This window comes from Fragaria vesca, linkage group LG3, assembly GCF_000184155.1.
Source record: "Fragaria vesca subsp. vesca linkage group LG3, FraVesHawaii_1.0, whole genome shotgun sequence".
NCBI lineage: Eukaryota > Viridiplantae > Streptophyta > Magnoliopsida > Rosales > Rosaceae > Fragaria > Fragaria vesca.
In genome coordinates, this window is record NC_020493.1 from 24666256 (window position 1) to 24688655 (window position 22400).

Below are 22400 nucleotides of genomic sequence, written 5' to 3' on the forward strand. Positions count from 1 at the left end.
CATTTAAACTCATCAAACAGACACAAACACAAACACACAGTGCCTTTGAGCTATACAAGAGGAGACACCCCCAAACCAAAATGGCGTCTTTGGCTCAGCAATTCACAGGCTTGAGATGCTCCCCTCTCTCCACTTCTCGGCTCTCCAAGCCCTTCTCTCCCACCCAAACCAAGACCACTCTCCTCCCCATTGTCTCTGCTTCCGTCATCTCCAACGCTCAGACCAAAGAGCGCCTCAAGCTCAAGGAAATCTTTGAAGAGGCCCAGGAACGGTGCCGTACTGCCCCCATGGAAGGCGTCTCCTTCAACCTCGACTCTTTCTACTCCGCTCTTGAAAAGTACGACTTCAACTCCGAGATTGGCACCAAGGTATACCAGTCCCTTCTTCACTTTTCAATTTCTGCTCAAATCAGCTATTGGGTATCTCAAAGTTTCACTACTGGGTCTGTTGAAAGTTTCCATCTTTATGTAAATTTCACTACTGGGTCTGTTGAAAGTTTCCATCTTTATGTAAAGTTTGTATTTTTATAAGCTAACTAACATTGAGCTTAAAACCCAAAAGAAAGAACTTGGTTTGTATGTGAATTGAGGATGGCATTGGAAATGTGAGTTTTTGAATGTAATGAGGTTAAGTAGATGAATGATAGTTGTGGATTTTTGGGTGTTTACAGGTGAAGGGTGTGATTTTCCATACAGATAACAAGGGGGCATTAGTCGACATTACTGCAAAGTCTTCGGCACATTTGAAAGTGGAAGATGCATGTATGCACAAGATAAAGCATGTTGAAGAAGTGGGGTTAGTTCCCGGTGTGAAAGAGGAGTTTGTCATTATCGGTGAAAATGAGGACGATGACAGCTTGATCTTGAGCTTGAAGACTATACAGTTTGAGCTTGCATGGGAGAGGTGTAGGCAGCTCCAAGCTGAGGATGTTGTTGTCAAGGGTAGGGTGCGTATCTGCTTCTCCGCACGTTATGAGTTGGTTTCACTTACGTTGTGTGTTGGCCTAATTTGTTTTTTTTTTGTTATGCAGGTTGTTGGTGCAAACAAAGGTGGAGTGGTGGCTGTGGTGGAAGGCCTTCGAGGTTTTGTTCCTTTCTCGCAGTTATCAACAGTTAGTTCTTTAACCCTCTAATTTACAAGCTTGTTGTTAGCTTCATACTTATGTTTCTTTCTAAAATGTTGCTCTAAATACTAGCATTGTTCTACATTGTTTTATTTTAGCTCTCTATGCATCAGTATTTAAATTGCAAATTCACTTTTGTATGTTATAGAAATCAACTGCGGAAGAGCTTATTGAGAAGGATATCCCTCTGAAGTTTGTGGAGGTTGATGAGGAACAGTCTAGGCTTGTTCTCAGTAACCGCAAGGCCATGGCAGACAATCAAGCACAACTTGGAATTGGATCAGTTGTCCTTGGAACTGTCCAGAGTCTGAAGCCATATGGTGCATTTATTGACATTGGTGGAATCAACGGTCTTCTTCACGTTAGTCAGATCAGTCATGACCGAGTCTCTGATATTGCAACAGTTCTCCAACCTGGTGACACTCTCAAGGTATGGATACACTTCATACGTTATTGTCTGAGAGTTTTTGTCTCTGTTAAATGTTTCTAATTAATAACCTTGGTGCAGGTCATGATATTGAGCCATGACCGTGAGAGAGGCCGTGTAAGTCTATCTACTAAGAAGTTAGAACCAACTCCTGGTGACATGATTCGCAATCCTACACTCGTTTTTGAGAAGGTACTTTCTAGATTATAAACTGTGTCTCATGCACAATGGTCCATTTCTTTGTCTGATCTTTCGGCAGGAATACTCATGTAGTTTGAGACGGGACAACAAAGCTTAAAATTTGCTATATGTCTTCTCTTCTTTGGAATACTGATATAATAACATATTTGTTGCTGTTATTACCTCTTGTAAACCTTAGAAATAACCATGTCTTTGATTCTGTCACCTCTAGGCTGAGGAGATGGCTCAGACATTCAGGCAGAGAATTGCTCAAGCAGAGGCTATGGCTCGTGCAGATATGCTTCGTTTCCAACCAGAGGTACTTGTTCGGTTATTCTTTCCTAATTTCTATGGTTTGGTTCAATTGACATATGAAAAGAAGGATAGATTATCAAACTAGAGAAGGATGCATTCCATTCAGTTTGATTGCATAGCAGAAGTACTTGATATAGGAAGTTCCATTTTATCAAATTAACCTAATGCGTCTGTCCTCACTTTGCAGAGCGGATTAACTCTCAGCTCTGATGGGATCCTAGGCCCAGTTACTTCAGACCTACCAATAGAGGGTTTAGACTTGAGTGATGTGCCTTCAGCTGTGACCGAGTGAGATAATAAAGTTCTTCAGCGTCTGGGATTGTTGTGCTTACATTTTCTTGTAGAAATTGTTGTAAAAGCCCCTACCTCGAAAGAAAGATGACAATTCAAATTCGCATTGCTGTGATCAAATTGTTCATACTTATGCTTCACTTCAAGTAAATGTAGCTTTTATCGACTATACCGCGAAAGAACGATGTCAATCCTTGTGATAATAGAAATCTGTATTAGATGGTGTTTCCCCCAGTCATTAACTCATTATTAGCATTTTGAGACAAGATATTGTGTTGTATGACACATGAACCATAAAGATGCCCTTGATTATCCATAACAATCTAGTTATAACCCACAGAGATATTAGACATTCAAGTTAACTAATATGGGATTAAACTTCTACACGGGGAGACAGTAGAGTATAGTAGAATAACATTTTGGATCGCAACCCGTAGCTGAAAACTACTGTGGTTTGTCTTTAGTCTTTACAAAACTTGATGCAGCACTAAGTTGATCATAGCTTCTACCTATTTTGCTGTATTCTTCTTGACTTTCTTTTGCTTCTGCTTCAATTGAGAGAGACCTGCAGCTGTAATCTTCACATTTCCAATAATTGCAGCAACCAGCTCAGGATCAGTACACGCTTTCATCAACTCTTTCTCTCTAGCAGTTGCGTCCGGCATGTGGCTAAACAAGTTCATGGCAGTTTTTGCACCTGCAAATTTGAAAAGAAAGCACTTCAACATGGTGTATGAAAAAACTAAGTTCACAGAATGCATAAATTAATTTGTTATTCCATGGGACCAATCAAGGAAAAAGATGAATAATTAATGTCCTAGCAACTAGCAATGCAGTGTATCAGAAACTAATACGCAAGAACATCTGCCTACTGCTGTTACAAAGAGCAAGGGATGAAAGTATGCGGAAAAATTACAAGGGATGATCATTTATTACCTTTTCCTCTCTTCACAGAGCCTGGAATTATCTTCACTCGATATTTGTAAGATTGGACTGCGTTGTAAGGACCACATACAGGCACCGCATACAAGAGAATATCACTGGGCAGTGGATTGCCAGTCAAGTAATCCACATCATTCAATTTTTCTTTCTCCTCTTCACCTATCTCATGAATATCATCCTCCTCGATTGTAACCTTGTCTAGTTCAGAAGTAGCTTTATCCAAGGCATTAGATTCCTCATCAACTCCACCATTTGCATGTCTGTCTGATGTATCAACTTGATGTTCTTGGCAATCTCGAGACAGATGACCTACCTTCTTACATTTATAACATATTTTTGCACCCTCTTCAGGACCTGTTGGTTTTCACAAATTATAAAAGAAAGAGATTAAGTTTAACAGATGCACCCATGGCAGCAGCACTGATAACCAGATGACCAGTTGAAGTTGACCAGAAAGGAAGTACACAAAGACGATGAATTGAAACAAGTACCAGGTTTCTTGTCCACCACTGGAGCTATCTCTCCGTTTTGTGCCTCTCCTTTCTTCTGTACATTTCCAGCAGACTGAAAATCCAAACAGTGTCAGTTTTAGGAATTTAATAAATTCTGATAATCATATTACTATACCACGGGATGTTTTTGGGTTTCGCGCATTCAATAGAGATGTTGTTATCCCTTTATAGTTCATTCATATGGACATGTTGGTTTAATCTTTTATAATGACTTGTGCACAAATATACATTTAATGTCACAAAAACCAACACAAAAGGAGAGACTCATCATAGATCATATAACTTAAAGGCAAGCAAAGCAATGGTTCTGAAAATCTAATATAAGCGTGATGAAGTTAGTGAGCTCACAGCTAGTAAAGCCATACGAATCCTTCTTTCTTCCTCATCCTGATCGGCATATTTCTCTTTTATCTTCTTGAGTTTACCCTTCTGTCCACGGCTGGTTTTTCCACCACCTGGCTTCTTATCATTAACTTCCTTTTCAGGCAGACAGACAGAAACATTCTCTTTCACTTTTTCTAATTTCGGCTTAACATCTTCAGGAACGCTCTGGCCTTTCTTGAGCTTTCTTCTTTCAGCTTTCGAGATATAAGCTTTCTCTTTTTCTGTAGCCTTATTCTCTTCAACATTATGTTCTACTACCAAATCAACTGGAGATGTCTCAAATTTATACTTATTACCAGACATAGATGCAGATCCAAGCCCAAGAGCTCTATCAATAAGGTCCTCAAGTTGTGGAGTGACAGATGGAACACCATCCATAGCAACATCAACTACGTTCTCTTGATCAACATCATTCAAGATGTTCCTGTTTTTCAAGGAACTTTCATTTGAGTCCACTGGTTTAGTAACAGTTGTCGGTAAGCTATTCAGAGAGGATATATGGTCTGGTTGATGTACGTGTTTAGATGAATCTTGTACACTTTCTAATTCTCCTGGAAGTTTTTCCTCTCTCAAATCCTTCTCCGACTCAGAATCAGAAACCTCACTTAAAGGCCCACTCTCATCAGCATCATTTGTCCCTTCCTCCTCACCTCTTACCCTCCTCTCATTCAGATGTGAACCCAAGGAGCTCTCATCCAACCGAAACAACAGCCCAAAGCCCATAATCAGGGGGTGTGGGGGAAGGAAGTTTTTCTTCCCACGAATCATGAAACTTCCAACTGTAAGATACTCTCCTGTAGGAGCAGTTTTACTGACTTGGTGAGGATAAACCCACCAAGCACTAGTGACCATCTTTGAGTCCCACGCCGCACTTTGGCAAACCTATAACATAATATCATGTAAAGAGTTAAGTCATACACCTCAGTGATATGAAACCCTCTCTATAACACAATAAACTACCACAAATGTGAAAGAATTTTAGGAAGATCATTGACTTACTGTGTAGCATCCAGCTTGATTTAAAGTAAGTGGAGGCACTGGTTGTTCAGGCCTATGGTTCTTTATTACAGTACTAGAAGCACCATGCAAATCTGCATGGACATACCTGTTACATAACCAAATCAATTCCAGAAAGAAGATGCTAAGCCCGGTTTTACAGTAGACTGAAGCATTGAGTAATAGTAAAAACTTTTACAAAAACAATCTAGATTGAAAACGCTACGTTTGAAAAATTAAGAACTTGCGTCTCATATCTACACATCATTTGTTTCTCTTCTATTCCACTGAAGACAAAGGGAAACAAGTGGAGATAACACACAAAGAAGAAGGGGAAAATCAACAATAAGAATGATTGATCTCCAACTACAATGGGAATGGAGTTTAGGAAGTATCAGAAAACTAAGAAAACAACAGGATGATTCACCTAAGCTCACATTCTCTCCCAATGTTACCGTTCAGAACAGTTGTATATTTTAGGTTAAAACTCAAAAGCTGCAGGTCTTCAGCTTTCACCCTAAACTTCCGCATGTTGGAACAAATCTTGGTAACTGTATACTTTACCTATAACTGTCTTTACATGGTACTTGCATATATGATTTATGTAAAAAAAAAAAATAATAATAATAAAAAATAAAAATAAAAAGTTCATGACAACATAACTAGTTCACTTACAGATCTCCTTTCGACATGTAGCGCTTGACTATCATCTCATTTTGTTGAGCATCACGTCCACTGATAACCAAATAGTTTTCACTGCTGATGAACCAGTTAAATTTCTCAAACCAGTGAACCTTGCGCATATGTGAAATGGTAGCAACAGCTTTTTCCTGAGGGTTGTTTGAAGGGAATAACATTAAAACTTGAAAGCAATTTATGTCATGAGATTCAACAGCTATATCAAAATTAGTATCAGATAATAACACCATTTATATAGCGGTAACAGTCTCTACTACTCATAAATCACTTGCTGTATAGATAGGAAAATAAATGATTCACATTCTGGTCATATTGATGTTGATATACTGCTCTTGTTACAAATATACACAAACAAGAGATTTTTTTTTTTGCAACTTTTTTTGTTCGAATAAGAACAAGGATTAAAAGAAAAAATGGGAAACCTGGAAAAGAGTCCACATCACGAAGCAAACAGAAAATAGAACAAGAGCAGCAATAGTGTCTGATCTGCCATTCGTGAGACAACTGACGAGAATATCCATATTTGACCAAGTAACAATATTGTTTTCTACCTACCCCGACTCAAATTTCAATCGTATAGGTATAGAGTTTCTTCTTAAAGATTGAATGAAGATCTTAACCGTCCCCACAGACAATGCTGAAATAAACTATTGATTTGCATACAGCATTAAAGATGTCAGCTTTAAAATCATACGAGAAGCTACCTGTGACAGCTGCAGACGAGTCTTTCTTTCAGCAGCTTTAAACGCTTTTTCATGTGCAGTTACAGTCTTCTCCTGTTTGCTCTCCTTGCTTTTCTTTAGTTCATACCACCGCCGAGCATTGGCATGAGCAGAAAGCGCTATATCAACTTCAACCTATAAGTTGACAAGAAAGTTAACCGAAGTAGAATGTAATGAAGAAAATAATTGTTTCAATCTAAAAAAGCAGGAAATATAAATGCTGGAAAGACACCTTATCTGCAGGGAGAGTCTTCTCATCATCATCCATTTCATCAAGATTGTTGCTCAAAAGCAAAGTCATGCAATTTCTTTCAAGATAAAGTTTGTCAATGAGTCCGGCAATAGGATTTCCAGATTTTTTCTCCTCCTTTACCATACGAGCAAGATCCTCCCAACTCATGCCCTTTGCAAGAGCTACACGAACAGCTAATATAGCGGCATCCACATCTTCTAAATTATATTCTATCAATTCCGCCATTTTAACACATTGGTCAACCTCTTTCCTTAGCATATGCACACGATTTTCCTACACATATGATTGAGATAACTGAGATGGAAGATTTCAATGAGGTGCTATGTAGTTTAACTCAAAACAGAAAGCATGATTTCGACAACTGAAAAACAACTTGCTACAAAACAAAACCCTTGTGACACACCCCCTCCCAGCGAGGACTTCTCTAATTGAACTTGTGTGCTAACTTAAATTCACTATAGTTGACTTGAACCTCTCTTTGAAAAGCAAAAGGTATGTGTATAGAAAAAGTACCAAACCTGATCCACACGGATTTTATTAAGCCTCTGGGTGGCAGAGCTCTCTTTTGCCTTTTGCTGCTGCTCTGACCTTTGACTTTCGATTTTGCTATAGAACTCATCCAAACATGCATCAAATGTTTCAAACTGCACATACTCCCTCAACTTGAATTGGTTCAATAGTAAGGGGCAGAATTCATCATATATCTGCACAACAGATTCAGAAATCCTAGTTAAGATAACAATAATGAAAGCCTTTAAAGATAGATCCTTCATTCAATGGGAAAAAACTCAAAAAAGATAATCCTGTGCGCAAGAAGAAATCATGTGGTAACCTGAACAGAACTTCCTGGTTCAGATGGGGAACCATTCTTCCCTGAATTTTTGTTCTGCATCAAAATGTACCCTTCAGGAACTTTTTCGCCAGATATAACATCATGCAGCCAGTCCTCAAATTTTGCAACAGCTTCGAGCAAAAGCTTTAGTGTATTGTCATCTAGCTTTTCATCTTTACCAACTTTAGCATTTGGAACAAGACCAGCATCCAAAATAATATGCTCAGAAAGAGCAGGCCCATAACCCAGTCCGTCCCCTAGAACATTCTTCAAAGTGGCATGTTTGGCTTTAGCATCACCAGACTTTTTACTTGACTCGACAGGCTTCCCACCTTTCTTGCCCCCCTTTTTTTCTTTCGCCACATCAGATGCCTCATTTCCACCCTCAGAATCTTTAACAGGTTCACTTTTATCTGGTTCTTTGGAATATGTAAGGGCTTCCTGCAACTTTGCAGAAGTTGTTCGCTCAAAAGTTCGACAAATCTCTATTGGGTAACGATGGCGTGACATAATTGCAACCCCTTTATCATCATCCCTATTAAAATGAGATTTACGATCTAATTAATATTTGTCAAAATGAACAAGTGAGCAAAATCAGAAACTAGAACACAGGCTTTAGGATTTCTAGTCATAGTTAAGATAAGCACAAATTCAAATAACAGTCCATCTCTAATCGCGCAAAAGCAAGAGGCCTAACTCATGTCCTTGATTGTTACATGAACAAGTGAGCAAACTTAGATCCTAGCAAACATGATTCTAGACTGCTACTGATATTTCATCTTAAATGGCATTACATCTCCAATGATTTATTCATCATATCCACAAACATTAAATGAAACATGAAATGGATTAACTAACCTATGCGAGCGAAGAAGAGTCATGACCATATACTCCGAATCCGCTAGTATAATATTTCCTTGCGCATACAGCTCCAGTATAACATAGTAGGCATTAGCACCAAGTCCAAACTGAAACATTATAATCTGCCGAAAAAAAATGCCATAAAAAAATAAGACTAAAGCACAAAATTTCAATACAACATTTCGAAACAAAATCGGCACAGCTTTAGTTATATATACCCGATCATATCCGAGCTGCCTCACATCCTCCAGCCTTCTTGTTCGTATATGCTTCCTTATTTTGAGCGTAAATCCAGACGGAGTATTACTCTTGTCCCTAAAATCCAGAGCATAATGAACAACTCTTCAGCACCAAAAAAAATTAAACCTACATGAATTCTGAGCAAAATTACCGAACATAGGCAGTAGTGTGCAATCTGACGCCGCTTTCGATGAGCAAGAAGACCTTCTCGCTCTCGCCGGACTCGGTGACGCCGCTGCTGTTCATGAGCTTCAGCATGTAGGTCTGTGAAATCGGAAACGGAATTAGGAAGGAGAATGAGAAATTGAAATGCGGAATTGATGAGAGGGATAAGGAAGAGAGAGAGGGACCTTGGGAGAGAGATCGTAGACATTGGCGCAGCGCATGCCGATGAGGCGGCGTAAGCACTTGACCTCGGCGGCCACGTCGGCCGTGTTCATCCGCACCTTCACCATCTTCGGCGGCCTGAAGTGGAAAACCTGGTCTGGTTGGAGACTTGGAGGTGTCTTAAACGCAGCGTTTTGAGGTGAGAATCAGGGATTGCTTGGAAACAAGAAGAAGAAAGCTTATGGCGGTAACAACGCCCTATATGACACTTCCGTCTTTCCAATTTTCTCTTGCAAAATATTTCTAAACTCAAAATCTGTTTTTTTCTTTTTTTCTATCAAGTTCATTTTTTTTTTCTCCACCTCTTGTAGATGAAAGGTTGTGAGTTTGAATCTCATGATAGGTTATTAGTAATATTTAAGTTGTTACAATAACATTTGAGTTGTTTATCTGTTTCACAGACTATCGATAGCATTTGAGTTGTATATATGTTTAAAAAAAGTTTGTCTCTTTAAAAATAAGGGTTCGCTAACATTGTATATCTGTTTAAAAGAGTTTGTCTCTTTGAGGTGAGGGGTAAACTCCTAATTTATTGAGCATTACTTTGCTGGTCAAGATAGGAAAATGAGACATTGTTCACCATGTTAACTTGTTAAGTGCGCATATCCTATCGGCTATTCTTAGAACTCAGAAACGAGTACAGTGTTGAACAGCCTATCGGATTAGGTCATTGTAGCATGATATTGTTAGTTCACTCTATTCATCGCTCTTTCGTTCACTATTGATGTCACATAGAGAAGCCGAGAACAGCAATGAGTAGAATTATGTTCAGCCATTGTTATAGCATAGCAAAGTTTGCTTTTCGTTATTTTAAGAGGAAAAGGAAGAACCATATATTTATTCGCATATATGTGCCTTTTTTCTCTTTACAGAAATATATCAACAATGACGGTGAATAATTTTACAAATTCCCCACGCCTATTTATGTTGTGAAGAAAGCCATTGACAGAGGACCGAGACCTGTAAACTTGACAAAGCTGTTGCACTTTGCAGATCAACCCTGCATATTTACATGTCAAATCGGGAGCTTGCGAGATATATACACGCCACCACTTCACTCCAAGCTTCACTCTGCTTTGGCAGTCCGCAGCTCATGTGGTCCTTGACACTTCCAAGCAAAGAACTTGCTTGGATATAATTAACAGAGCTATAATCATATGCCCAGAAAACAGGGCCGGCGCAATGTGCACAAGTCGAATGCATAGCTTCCATCAGCTCAGATCAAAACCGGCTTCTGAACTTATTGCGTACATCAACTTCGTTTCTAATTGCTCTTTGCTGTATAAAAAATAATAATAAATAAATAAATAATAAATAAAACTTGTTAATGAATGGGGGTACTATGATGGAAAATTAAGTGTAGAAATTAAGAGATCCATAGAGACAAACCTCCGGTATGGTGGAAGCTTCAGAAGATTCATACATGTAGCCGCAGTTGGCAATCGGTCAAGAGCTTCATCAGTTGCACTACCAGCAGCTCTACGAAAATAAAGTAAGTAAATACAAACAGAAACCAAACATTCTCAGGAATTTTACTAAGATATAGGATTTCTAATCAGATGAACAACTAGTATGAGTTCTTACCTCTGGATGCAAAACAGTGGTTCAAGGTACTTGAATCCAAGCAATGGTCCTCGAGAGCACCCAGTCACAAATCTGGAAAAAAAAAAAGCTGGTGTAGTTAGTACCTTTCCTGAAGTTCATTCAACTTACAGTGGCAAAACAATTTGATTATACACCATTTGAACTTTTGAAGGGCTTTTCAAGCAGATGCTAGTCATGCTACAAACTTACTTCAAAAATTTCTTCTGATTTTCCAGTGAAAAGCTTTTGAGAACTTCCCAGAACATGTCGACGACGTAATGCTCCTGTTGAAACAGATAATGAGAACAATTTTTTTAACAGGGAATATTGAATTTATACAAGAAACCCAAAATAAACTCTGGTATTCAGTTGGGAGAACATATAACGACCAGGTTTAATTACCAAGGACAACTCTATCTGGAACTAGGTTTATCAATTTAAGCAATATCTGTACATGTCCTATAGAGCATTTAAAACAAGTTAACCTCGAGGAACTCACACTGTGATAGCCACCAACATAATTGGTGTTTCTCCGTAGATCATCAATATCCAGGCTGTCAAGTGAGCCTGATATCAGAAGCTGTAAAAGCAAAAATTAGGGAACTTCAGCAAATAAAATCAGATAAAGATCTTGTGAAGCATTACACAATTATAAGCCTGCAATAGCACATTATGTACCACTTCATTAGTGAAGATTCTTTGCAAGCAATACACACCTTATCCCATAAATCAATTTACTTGTCAGAATTTGGCAAACATACAAACTACTTCTCATACATCAGCTTACTTATTGGGAACTTTGCAAGAAATATACACTGTCCAATAAATCACTTAATGTAATACAGTATCAATTCGGCTTTTTAACCAACTTGAAGTCAACAGGACATTCAAAACCTATTATATGGAAAGAAGTGAACAACAATATGAAGGGATCTTTATAGTTTATATTGCTAAATATAAATCATGCCACAATACCTGAAGTTCATGCTCATTAAACATATCGATCCAATCTTTCTGTACAAGCTGCTGAAACCCCCTTAAGAAATGAGAACTTTGTTGACGTATCTGAAAATGAATGTAACCACGTTATGTCCACAAAGAGAACAAAGAAACTCAGATAGTGTCTCGTAAATTCAATATGGAAAGTCACACTACCTGATAATTTAAACGGTGATTGGCAACGAGATGAATGAAAGTAATGACATTTTCATTAGTGACACGAAGATTCTTCCCCCCTGGAAGCAGCTCTTCCTCGGTTTGCTCCCCATACTCGTTATTTACAATCACAAAATATAGTTCTAGTTCTGAAATAACACCTTTGAAATGCTGCACAAAATTAATTGTAAAAGGGTGGGAAACTTGAGCTTTCCAGAAGTAGAAATAATTGCAAGATGATCCCACAAGCAACAAAGGAAGTAGTCATTTCAATTTAAATGCCGATGAGAAATATAAGTGACAGAAGATGACACAACATATATAAATGAATGCCAGCCATAGATTGCAAGTAGAGGAGACTTCTCCTATGATCGAGTCAATACAAGCACAAGCCTACAGTAAAAGCAATTTCAGGAAAAAGATGAAAAAGCTAACTCACCTTCAAGAAAATAAGGTGGCGATACAATTCTGGGTCTAATGAAGGTAAATCATTTAAGTAGTTGTACCTAGCCAACAAAAAGATAAGAAAAGAAATTCAGTATTACAATTGCAGTCAAAGACTAGACAGTTTTATTAATACTAGCAATACAGGATTGCAGTAAAATAGTGAGTGCTTACTTCTGCTTTAATTTGCTCAGGAAGAACGTTGCAAATGGAATATCAACAAGAATTCCCTCAAACAAGGCCTGTATGGAATAAAACATGTCATAAATATGATGAAGCATCATATAGACATCTACATTATAGAGACTATATAGAGACTAGTTACCTTTGCAAGAAGAATTCCCAGAAAGTGGAAAAATTGGAGATGCTGATCATGAATCATTCCTGAACCAGGATTAGGGTAGAGAAGATGGTCGGATGTTTCCTGCATATACGAAGCCAGAGGGCAGAGAACAAATGAGATAAATCAGCTGAAACAGATAAATGAGTGGCAAAGGTACCACCTGTTCCGTCTTAATCTCTTGTTGCAGGTGACCTATAGGTGTAGTTGGGAAGTAAAATTCGCTTTCACAATTTAGAGATATGTAACAAGATTTTGTTCTATAAGCAGTACAAATTTCAGAAACTTAAGTAAGGCTATGGTATGATAACATTTCTCATACATCAACTACTTTTGTCACTTTGAGGACTCATTTTATCACTTGAGGACTCATATGACCAATTTGAGGGCTAATATTACTACATTGAGGACTCATTTTACCACTTTTAGATAATTGTACGCAAGTCGTACATTAACATATTGTAGAATTTCACAAAACTTAAATTCCAACCAATAAAATATTGTCACCTTAAATAAACCATACTGGACATCAAAGGCTGCTCGAGTAATGTTCTCCATGAAATCTTTAAAAATCCCACCACCATCAATTCCAGCTTCTTCAACCCCAAATTCGTTTACAAATGTTACCCGAATCTGCAATTCACAGCCAAATGAGATTAAATTTTGCAATGGATGGGAACGTATACTAGCAACAGTCAAAAGTACTTGCAAACATAACCTCAATCTAGAACATGTACAAAAGCCTGTAAAGACACATTACCGGTCCTCGAAGATCTTCTTCAGACAATGCACTCATCTGATTATAAGCATCTTCCAAGATACGGTCCCGCCGAATTCTGAACCGGTTTCTGGTAAACACAGAATGAGACTCGTGTCTTTGTCTAGCTGCTGTCAATTGAGACTGACAAATTGGTTTGAACAACTTAATTAAAAAAGATGTTTTAACATAATAAGGCTCAATAACAGTTTGCACATCATTTTTTGTAAATTTTGCCTCAACGTCAATACCCATTAATTGGACAGTTCCAGGCCTCTAGATAAAGGTTCAGAAAAGATTAATACGTACAGTGAATATTTTAACTCTGCTTGTGAACGGTACTAGGAACGGAGCTTGCTTCAAAATGTCATGGGCTCGGGTATTTTCAATCACGGCCTTAAAGAATAAAAATATACAACAGATTAGAACAAACACAATTAAAACTTTGGTCCTAGAAATATGATCAATTTACCTGCGAAATGAAGAAATCATTGACACCATCAGCATGAAAGTCACTGGGGGATGTAAACTCTCGTCTGTTGTTCCAATCTTGCAACTACATATATAACAAATTAAAAGGAAGAAATGGAGGATAAGATTTACTGTTCAACATAACCTGGGCCGCATATCTCAAGGTAAGACTAATAAAGCTCTCAGAACCAATATGAACCAAAGACAACCGCAAAATGCACTACAAAAACTATTTGTTACCTGGGATAGGAGTTCAGATGCTACGATGCCAACCCTCTGTTGAATGAACTCCACAGGGTGCTTCTTATTAGCAGGGGTGCTGGTGACAGATTTTGAAAAGTTACTGGAAGCCGTAGGGTTCACCCAGAGAAGCTGCCACAGAGCCTGCAGAAAATAGAAAGTCCAAACAACAATTAAATAAAACTACCAAGTACTTGACGTTGCAAATCAACTGTGTGTGACATAGCAATCAGCAGTTCAGTACAGCACTGTACATCCACTTTGTCATGCATAGTGCACAACCAATTACAGACCTATAAACTAGAACATTCCCTGGCCAAAGGATACCCACAGCTATAATGATCACCATGTTTATAATATCTTAACTACATATATTCAACAGGAGTTCACCTGTCTGAGTATGATAATTAGGGATCTGATATCCTTCAACGATAGGGGCTTCTCCTGTTCATAGAACTCCTCATTATCGACTATTGTAAGCATGTGCCTGATCCATGTAAATAAAGAGTCAAACTAGAGGCGTTTAATTATATAATACATAAAACATGAGTAAACAAGGAATAGATACTTCACACAATTGAAAAAAAAGTGTTTAAATGGTGAGCGGGGTAGAGTGTTATTACTTGTACACGGGACAGAAAACTGCCAAAGGTAATAGCCAACCAGGTGCATCTCCTGACAGTAAATATGCCAATTGCTCAGACAATGAAGACCATTTCTGGTTCTCATTGCACCGTTTCATAAAGTTCCATAGAACAGGGACAAGTTCAGTTCTATAAGCTAGGATGGTCATGATTCTCTCAAGAGGTAAGGTGTTGAAAGTGACATGTAGAAAGGCACACGCTGCACCAACAGCTGAGATCTCTTTATCATCCGGTGCTTTGTGTGGATCACTGACAGCTGAAATTCCTCCGAACAAAACATTTGTCTGCTCCAAATCCAACCACACAACAAATTGCAAGAAATCAAAAACCAAAATAATTTACTTACTATTATGAGGTGAAGGGAGATCTATAGTTTATATAGGTTTACATGTAAATAATAACAGTTCAAGATGGCTTACAAATTGCAGGAGAAAGCGTGAATCTATGGCCTCACAAATCTGTCGTTCCAAATCATTATTCAAACATATTTCCATTGCATCATCTCCCTCAGTCATATCATCCTCACCCACCATGGAATCTGAAAGACAGGATACGTGTGGATATATGTTGGTTATGAAACAGAAGTAGATAAGTTACACTTTAAAAAAAACACAATATAATAGAAGGACCTGAAACATATGGAAAGTGGAGCCTAGTACAGCATATATGCGAAAAAGGAATACCTTCTTTGCTTCGTCTATTTAGCGATTTTATAGAAGGAAGTGATTCCAACAAGAATGTTGCAACAGCAGCAAGGTCTACAGCCTGAAATTTACAGAAAGTAAAAGAAAAGAAAAAATTGGCCATCAATAAGGTTGCAGTATTGATACATATTACATAATGTACCTACATAAGTGGATGCATTAAGCAAACAATGCTAAGAAATATGTCAATGACCAGTGTGGATCCTGATTTTAACAAGAGAACAAAATAAGAAAAAAAAAATGAAAATACAAACAAAAAGTTGTCTTCTTTCAATGTTTAGACAGTACAACTGCTACTATAATGGAAGCCGATGTCACTAATATTTTTGAAACTAGGGTATCTGGATCTTTGACCGACTAAATCCTAGGCTTCCCGCCTGACCCTACAACATTTAGGAAACTGGAAATTATTAGCAATTGCTAGGTGGGTACCATGGGAGAGGGTCAAACCCCAGACCACTTGGGAGAGAACCAAGTCTCTGACCGCTAGACCAACAACTCTTTGGTGCCATCACTATTATATATTAAACATATTATCTTACGATTCTCACTGATTTTGTAGTTTCATATACCTGGAGAAATTCATTGAACACTGATCTCAATTCTCACAAAAGACAGAGCAGAGACAATTTTTATTTCATCACAGAAACATTTTAAAACAGAAATATCCTATTGGAAGCCAAAGACTAAACCCAACCCTTTTTGGTCCAAAGGAAAGTCTCCATGGTAGTTTAAGGGCCTTGCATGTTAATTTTGCAGTTTAGGGAAGAAGATTTATGAGTCTAGTGTTTTTAACAATCTATTAAAGTCTGAGTACTCAAGGGTTTTGACTGTGTCTTTAAGTCTATTTAAGTCTTAAGTATTTAAGAGTGTCTTATTATTAATAAGTTTTGTTAGTCTTATGGTATTCTAGGAGTCTAAGGGTTGTATTTGAAGCCTATAGATATGGGTTTCTAATGTAATCCGAATATCAGATTGTAATGAATTGAGATTTTATCTTATTGAAAGCTTGGCCTTGTTTCCTCTCCCCTAACCTCCCTCGTTCTATTTCTCTCTTCTACACAGCTAAGAAACCTCTTTTACCTCTAAAACCCTTCTGTTTTCTTAATCTCTCAACATTCTCCAGCCCACCCTATTGACTCTCACACAATCTGCTGTTCCTCCCTGCATCATCTTTCTTTGGAAATGAATGAAGTTCATTCATCAACACATGATACAGTAAAAGTGGACAACTGGTCCACTAGCAAAGAGGAAGAAAAATAGCAGAAACCAGGTATCTACACCAAACACACTTGCATGCTGGAGACAAAATACCCAAAAAAAAGACACTTAAACTAAAGCTGGCCTATGAGAAATGCTAGTCTCTAATTCTGCCAAAACAGAAGCCCATAAAGCTACCCAAAACTCTATAATAATCCAAAAGCCCCTCCAACCCTGCACCTCGTAAAAAAATATTAAAAAAATAATCCACTTATCATAGCCTGGCACCAATCTTAACTCTTTGTCAAAGGTCTAAACAAGAAATTTTGAATTATGAAAGATCAAGACAAGCTAAAAAAGGGAAAGCCAAGTGCAACTAAGCTACACAGTAGTATTCAAATATGAAATCATTTCATAGAACTGATAAGAATAGAGGCAGGCAAGAGTACAAATTAGGTTCGAATAATAGTTACACCAGTAATGCCTAAAAGAAGATTTGAGCTTTGACAGATCAAAGAAAAAGTACCCAGCTGATTCACAAAACAAGAGACGAATAAATGAGAAGAGGCAAAAGAGAATACACTTCCGAAAAAACTTCATTGGAGAACTCACCAGTTCAAATGAGCGGTCAGGCTGAGATAGAGCAACTCCAGAAGATTCTAGTATATTTCCCAAAAGGCAGGCATAACTGGGTAACTCAACTGATGTATCATTGGGGAGCACATCAGCATGATTATGAACACAGAGTGCCATCTGATGAATATAATGTTGGCTCAACCCACGTTCTGAGAAAACCTAATTGTGAAAGAGGCCACTACATTAGTAAGATAATTGCCTAGGCAATTTGAAACCAGGAAAACGTACTTTAATAAATGATTAAAAAGTAAAAACAATAAACAAAATAAAAAACAAGAAAGAAGAATGTCAGGGTTCAGCACGATATGGATTTGCATCAAAGCAAAAGTCAGGAAAAAGAGAAGTAACTCTATAGTTTTGAGCGCCATCACCATAGGGGTTAACAAGTCATATATTAAAAATGTATTGTCATTGAAAGTTACCTCTTTTAAGTGCGGGAGCAGCCGCCACAAGAAAGGAATTGTAAGAATCTGAGACGAAAAACTCCAGTGTGCACCAACATTTGAGCAGTTACATGGCTCCTGACCAATGTGAGAAATTACAACAGCAAGAGTGCGCTCCAATGAAGATACTCTGCCAACCGAATCATGATTCTCTATACTCGCCTACACCATATTATCATAGGGTTTCAGTGCGCATCCTTCCAGTGCACAACCAAGATATAATACTTGACAAGTCCCCAAAAATAGGAATACAAACTAGAATGGAACAATACAGAAATAATTATAATAGAAAAACAATTGTACACTGTTGTTTTTACAAATGAAAAAGATGTGTAAATTTAAAATGTCCTGATGTCTATAGGAATATTTTTGATCATCTTCTTATTCACTTTACATGTGGGTGTCTTAACTACATAACATGCATAAACCGCAATGTCCTAGAGTCCTCATAGAAAACTAACGCCATTGGAGTGTTTGTTTTCAGAAGTACATAAAAATAGGATATAAAACTTCACATACCATATCCCTCACGGATGTACAGATATCTTTGTTAGCCTTAGCTATAAATTTGGGTTATATATCATGGAGTGGGCAACAATAAACAAAAACAACAGATATGGACAAATAGCTGGAATTAGAAGCATACCCTTCCAGTTAAAATAATCTCTCTAAACAGGGTAAATGCCTTTCTTTCAAGAAGATAGTTTACTGTCCTACAGACCCATGGAAGCTTATGATTGGTCAACAAGACTACTGTTTCCAACAATAAAGTTGTCGACACAGTGGACTCCTTGGGAGATGCAAAAAGTTGATCCTTCATTTGATTTCTGTCCAATAAAAGAGAAGATAAGTAACTCCAGCATAAAGGAGCATTTTACAGAAACTTATATATGTACATAGCATTCATTCTCAAAAAAAAAACAAATATATGTACATAGCATTGAAAACCAAAAAGCTTAAACATTTTGATGTTTTAGAATCAAACACTCAGTCAACAATGAAAATCAAAAGAATAATTTTCAGAAAATTAAGGCGTTGATGCAACTAACCTATTTTGATGAACAGCCTTGATACACAGATACGTAAGTTTTTTTACTCTGTAATTAACCAAAGCCTGCTTCGATGAATAGTCCATGCCTGCAAATAGGCTCACAATATCCCCTGTTTCAGAAGCAGATATTGTCAGCAACGGATCTTAGCTGGGCAAAACAAGTGATTTCATCAATCATTTTAATATACAAAACCATACTTCTTAAATAATAGTACTAAAGGTTGAAAAACTGCACTTCCTATGGAGATTTCTCATGGTTAAACTTTGAAACAACACAACTACATAAAAGTGATTCAGCAGCTTACTTGAAGCCCGCTCTAACCTTATAAAGATAACAGAACGGATCAGGATCTAATATGAACAAATCCTAATCATGTAATCATAGTCAATTAGCAAAAATTCAAGATCTATCACTAAACATTAAAAGAGCCTCTATAGGTATAAAGAACCCCAAAAAATAAATGCTAATACATTCATGAAACTTTGTGGGGAGGGGGATAAGGATTGGTTTCAGGATTACACTTACGGGAAAGATATATACCATGAAACCATCTAGGACTGGAAACAGAAGTTTCAAACAAAATAAAAATCAAACCATCAGTCGGAATGTCATGAGGCCTATATCAATCATATAATCACTTTAACCGTCACCTGTATCTCTGACAAATTTTTGGAGTAACCGGCATGTTTCCACAAGGACGGTGAAGTCGCCAACACTTCGAGCATCAAAGAAAAAAAGCAACTGGCGGAGAAAGTCCGAGTCTGGACCAAAACACGATCTGAATGCACAACAACAATTTGACATAAGAATAATGATGCTTAAAGTTGAGCATCAACTTAATTGGCAACTATTATACTTAGACGAAGTAATACGGAGCTTGACAGTATATATCAGTAAGAACCTGAAGTAAGGATTCAGTTCTTACTTGTCTGCATTCTGGAAGTGTTCCCCGTATGTTCCATAAAACTGTTCCCGCACCTTAGAATATTCAAGTCTTGCTACCTTTCTCCCTCTGAAGCATTTCTGTAGCTAGTAATTAGTCAAACTTGGCAAAACACACGTGGTAGTAATTACACTTCTACCTAGACCAAACTTAACTCAGAACAGCTGAACTGGATGTTTCAATATAAAATGGAATTGAAAAGCATTCCTTGATAGTCAGAAGAGTAACTACAAGCTGAGCTAAGACTATGAAATGCGTAAGTTGTATAATCTTCATTCTTCTTTTCTTTCTTAATCTTTTCTTCTTTTTTGAAGATGTCTGCTAAGAATGTACTTCTAGAGATTCAAGACATGCTCATAGTTTACTCACACTACCATCCCTTTGTAAGGTTGCAGCAAATGAGGAATCAAGAGAGCATGCGTAAAGGTCTACTCATATTAGTCAAATTCTTCATTAACTAACAAAGATTTTGTAAATGTGTGAGCAACAACAGTCACAGCCTTACTCCAAAAACCATTATATCCCACTCAATCCTATATAATTAGCCTTTGAACAATTATGAATACAGACTCTCGATTACAAAAATTATTGATTGCAAGCTAGGCACCAGCTCTCCACCAATTCTACTCAAATTGCAAGTTTTCAATCCACAATCTACACTCATTTCGAACAAACAACCATATCAAAAAAAAAACTAATTTTTCATGTCTTTTTCATTCTCAGGTGCTTTACAATCAAACTCTACGCAAATTGATCCAAATTCCACTAAAAACGAGAATGCAAGAGCACGAACCTGAATCTTAGTAGCGGCGGAGTTCTGCTGCCGCAACCACAACCTCCGGTTGCGCTCCAACCTCGTTTGCTCCAGAAGCTTCTGCCTATCCCTCTCCTTCGTACTCCGTCCCCCCAAATCCACCCGCTTCCGATTCGACGAATCGCCGGAGAAGAACATTCCGGCAAAATTGGAATCTCCGGAACTAGGTCACCGACTCTTCCCAGGCTTTCGCGAGTGCTTGATCGGACGGAAACCGAAGTCGAACCCTAGAATCGGAGAAAGTAGAGAGGCGCGATTGGATTGTTGATCGTAGAAGAAGAAGATGAAGAAGGAAGATTAGGGTTTGGTTTGGGAATTATAGAAGCAGAGAGAGCTGAAGAAGAAGAAGAAAGAGTTTGGGCTGGACTGAAGGTAGACGTCGTCGACTGAAAATAATATGCAAAGCAAAATCTGGTTTTTGTTAATCGCGTTTTTTTTTTTTTTTTCTTTCTTTATAAACCGAGGGCCGGTATGAAGCTTCGTCTCGTTTCGTTTTAGGCGGGTGGTCGAAACGTTGCGTTTTGGCTTTTCTCCTTTTTTTCGTGGACTTTGCTTGAACATTAGGCATCTTCTTTATTTTCTTGGTTTAGGAGTTGGCATGGAATTGATACACTTTGTAGTTTGTACTGAAATAAGATTCCTTGAAGAACTTCTCAAAACAAAAATATATATATTCCTTAGACAAAAGAGAAATTATTCGTCATAGAATCAAAATCAAAATTAAAATGAAAATGGTCAAATTGATGTAAGGGATGATAATATGAATAGCTTGTTTTCCTGCTAGTCCTCACAGTGGCTCTGTTTTGCGGGCTGAAACTTGGGGACTTTTACTTTGTCTTCAAATGGCTATCAAGAATCATTGTCAATACATTTTTATTAAAATGGTTTTAGTTAAGTTGATCAACAAAAAGGTAAATGATTTGCATCTTTCTTAAGTTAATTTTGTGCAGTTGTTAATTCTTGTTGGGACAGTTTATGAGCTGTGAGATTTTGTTTTGAATTTTTGATGTAACGAGCTCATACATATAATATGACCTACTATCATGGGCAAAGAAAAGTACCACACAAAAAAAAAAAAAAAAAACTAACTCTATTACAACTGATTACGCTCATAGTAGTCTATGCTAATAAAATCTCCTCGCCTTTTGGCAATCTATTCTACCTGACTCCAAATGTTGAGCACACCATTGTGGTACATAGGATTTTCTATCAGCATAGAATAGACAAACCCAATCGAGCTGACTGTGATTTGTAATCTGAATAACAACCAAAAGGCAAACAAACATATAAAATGCCTAGACCTGTTCTGAGCCCCACTAAAACAAGCCTTGAAAAAGGATTTTATTGAAACTAGAAAAAGCCTATCAAACGAGGGCAACAGCCCAAGAGGCCTGAGAGGCCTAGCCCATAAGTCAACCATATATGGCCCAAGTCGGCCCAGTCCCTGCTTTGTTGTGCAACACCATACGAACCCCGCCGCCACCACATCATCGTCGACACCCTAGCAGCTTCGCCGCTACCATACAATCATTGATACCCTAGCAACTTCGTCGCTGCCACACACAAAAAAAGGAATCAACAAGTGGTCAGAGCCCATCAAAACTCTTGCCCCAATCTATTGACAACCTCATCGATCCCATACGCGATCGTCGCCCTCTAGTATCCAACCTACACCATCTAGCGTACGTGGTCCAAAGAATTGATACATGTAACCGTATTGTTTCAACGTTGGAAAAAAAAAAAAAAAAAAAGAAAGCCCAAACTACCAATATAACCACCATCCATGTTCTTCCTCTAAGAAAACAACCA

The 22400-nt window shown here is 37.8% G+C and overlaps 3 protein-coding genes across 3 annotated transcripts; 1 reads left to right on the forward strand and 2 right to left on the reverse strand.

Annotated features, from left to right (window-relative positions):
• The first annotated feature begins 15 nt into the window (after positions 1-15).
• LOC101295027 (30S ribosomal protein S1, chloroplastic-like) lies at positions 16-2512 on the forward strand. Its single transcript, XM_004294991.1, has 7 exons — positions 16-368; positions 671-946; positions 1031-1111; positions 1272-1553; positions 1632-1742; positions 1963-2049; positions 2233-2512. Exons 1-7 carry the CDS (start codon positions 81-83, stop codon positions 2335-2337), a joined length of 1230 nt encoding a protein of 409 aa, XP_004295039.1. The 5' UTR covers positions 16-80; the 3' UTR covers positions 2338-2512.
• A 216-nt stretch (positions 2513-2728) lies between these two features.
• LOC101295316 (nuclear export mediator factor Nemf-like) lies at positions 2729-9208 on the reverse strand. The gene is made up of 14 exons (XM_004294992.1): positions 9128-9208; positions 8929-9041; positions 8756-8852; positions 8535-8659; positions 7677-8211; positions 7363-7548; positions 6824-7117; positions 6574-6726; positions 5846-6000; positions 5174-5279; positions 4139-5056; positions 3770-3842; positions 3273-3632; positions 2729-3033 (listed from the first exon to the last, which is right to left on the reverse strand). Exons 1-14 carry the CDS (start codon positions 9161-9163, stop codon positions 2846-2848), a joined length of 3339 nt encoding a protein of 1112 aa, XP_004295040.1. The 5' UTR covers positions 9164-9208; the 3' UTR covers positions 2729-2845.
• Positions 9209-9951: 743 nt separating this feature from the next.
• LOC101295607 (E3 ubiquitin-protein ligase UPL6-like) lies at positions 9952-21023 on the reverse strand. Its single transcript, XM_004294993.1, has 26 exons — positions 20571-21023; positions 19760-19857; positions 19485-19612; positions 18832-18943; positions 18429-18609; positions 17762-17944; positions 17316-17498; positions 15483-15564; positions 15219-15337; positions 14779-15083; positions 14546-14642; positions 14156-14299; positions 13917-14000; positions 13754-13840; positions 13448-13588; positions 13195-13320; positions 12673-12771; positions 12522-12589; positions 12343-12409; positions 11904-12074; positions 11724-11813; positions 11248-11328; positions 10959-11032; positions 10749-10820; positions 10554-10643; positions 9952-10442 (listed from the first exon to the last, which is right to left on the reverse strand). The coding sequence occupies exons 1-26, from the start codon at positions 20727-20729 to the stop codon at positions 10376-10378; spliced, it is 3108 nt and encodes a 1035-aa protein (XP_004295041.1). The 5' UTR covers positions 20730-21023; the 3' UTR covers positions 9952-10375.
• Between the last annotated feature and the right edge of the window lie 1377 nt (positions 21024-22400).

Excerpts from the sequence above, each read along its gene's own strand:
- LOC101295027 (XM_004294991.1), top strand. The coding sequence starts at position 81 with ATGGCGTCTTTGGCTCAGCAATTCACAGGCTTGAGATGCTCCCCTCTC. Across the intron at positions 1,743-1,962 it reads CTACACTCGTTTTTGAGAAG|GCTGAGGAGATGGCTCAGAC; the intron begins GTACTTTCTAGA and ends TGTCACCTCTAG. Across the intron at positions 2,050-2,232 it reads TGCTTCGTTTCCAACCAGAG|AGCGGATTAACTCTCAGCTC; the intron begins GTACTTGTTCGG and ends CTCACTTTGCAG.
- LOC101295316 (XM_004294992.1), bottom strand. The coding sequence starts at position 9,163 with ATGCGCTGCGCCAATGTCTACGATCTCTCTCCCAAG. Across the intron at positions 8,660-8,755 it reads GGCAGCTCGGATATGATCGG|ATTATAATGTTTCAGTTTGG; the intron begins GTATATATAACT and ends TTTTTTCGGCAG. Across the intron at positions 6,727-6,823 it reads AGACTCTCCCTGCAGATAAG|GTTGAAGTTGATATAGCGCT; the intron begins GTGTCTTTCCAG and ends GTCAACTTATAG.
- LOC101295607 (XM_004294993.1), bottom strand. The coding sequence starts at position 20,729 with ATGTTCTTCTCCGGCGATTCGTCGAATCGGAAGCGGGTGGATTTGGGG. Across the intron at positions 19,613-19,759 it reads CACTTCCAGAATGCAGACAA|ATCGTGTTTTGGTCCAGACT; the intron begins GTAAGAACTGAA and ends TTGTGCATTCAG. Across the intron at positions 12,410-12,521 it reads CTGAGCAAATTAAAGCAGAA|GTACAACTACTTAAATGATT; the intron begins GTAAGCACTCAC and ends TTTGTTGGCTAG.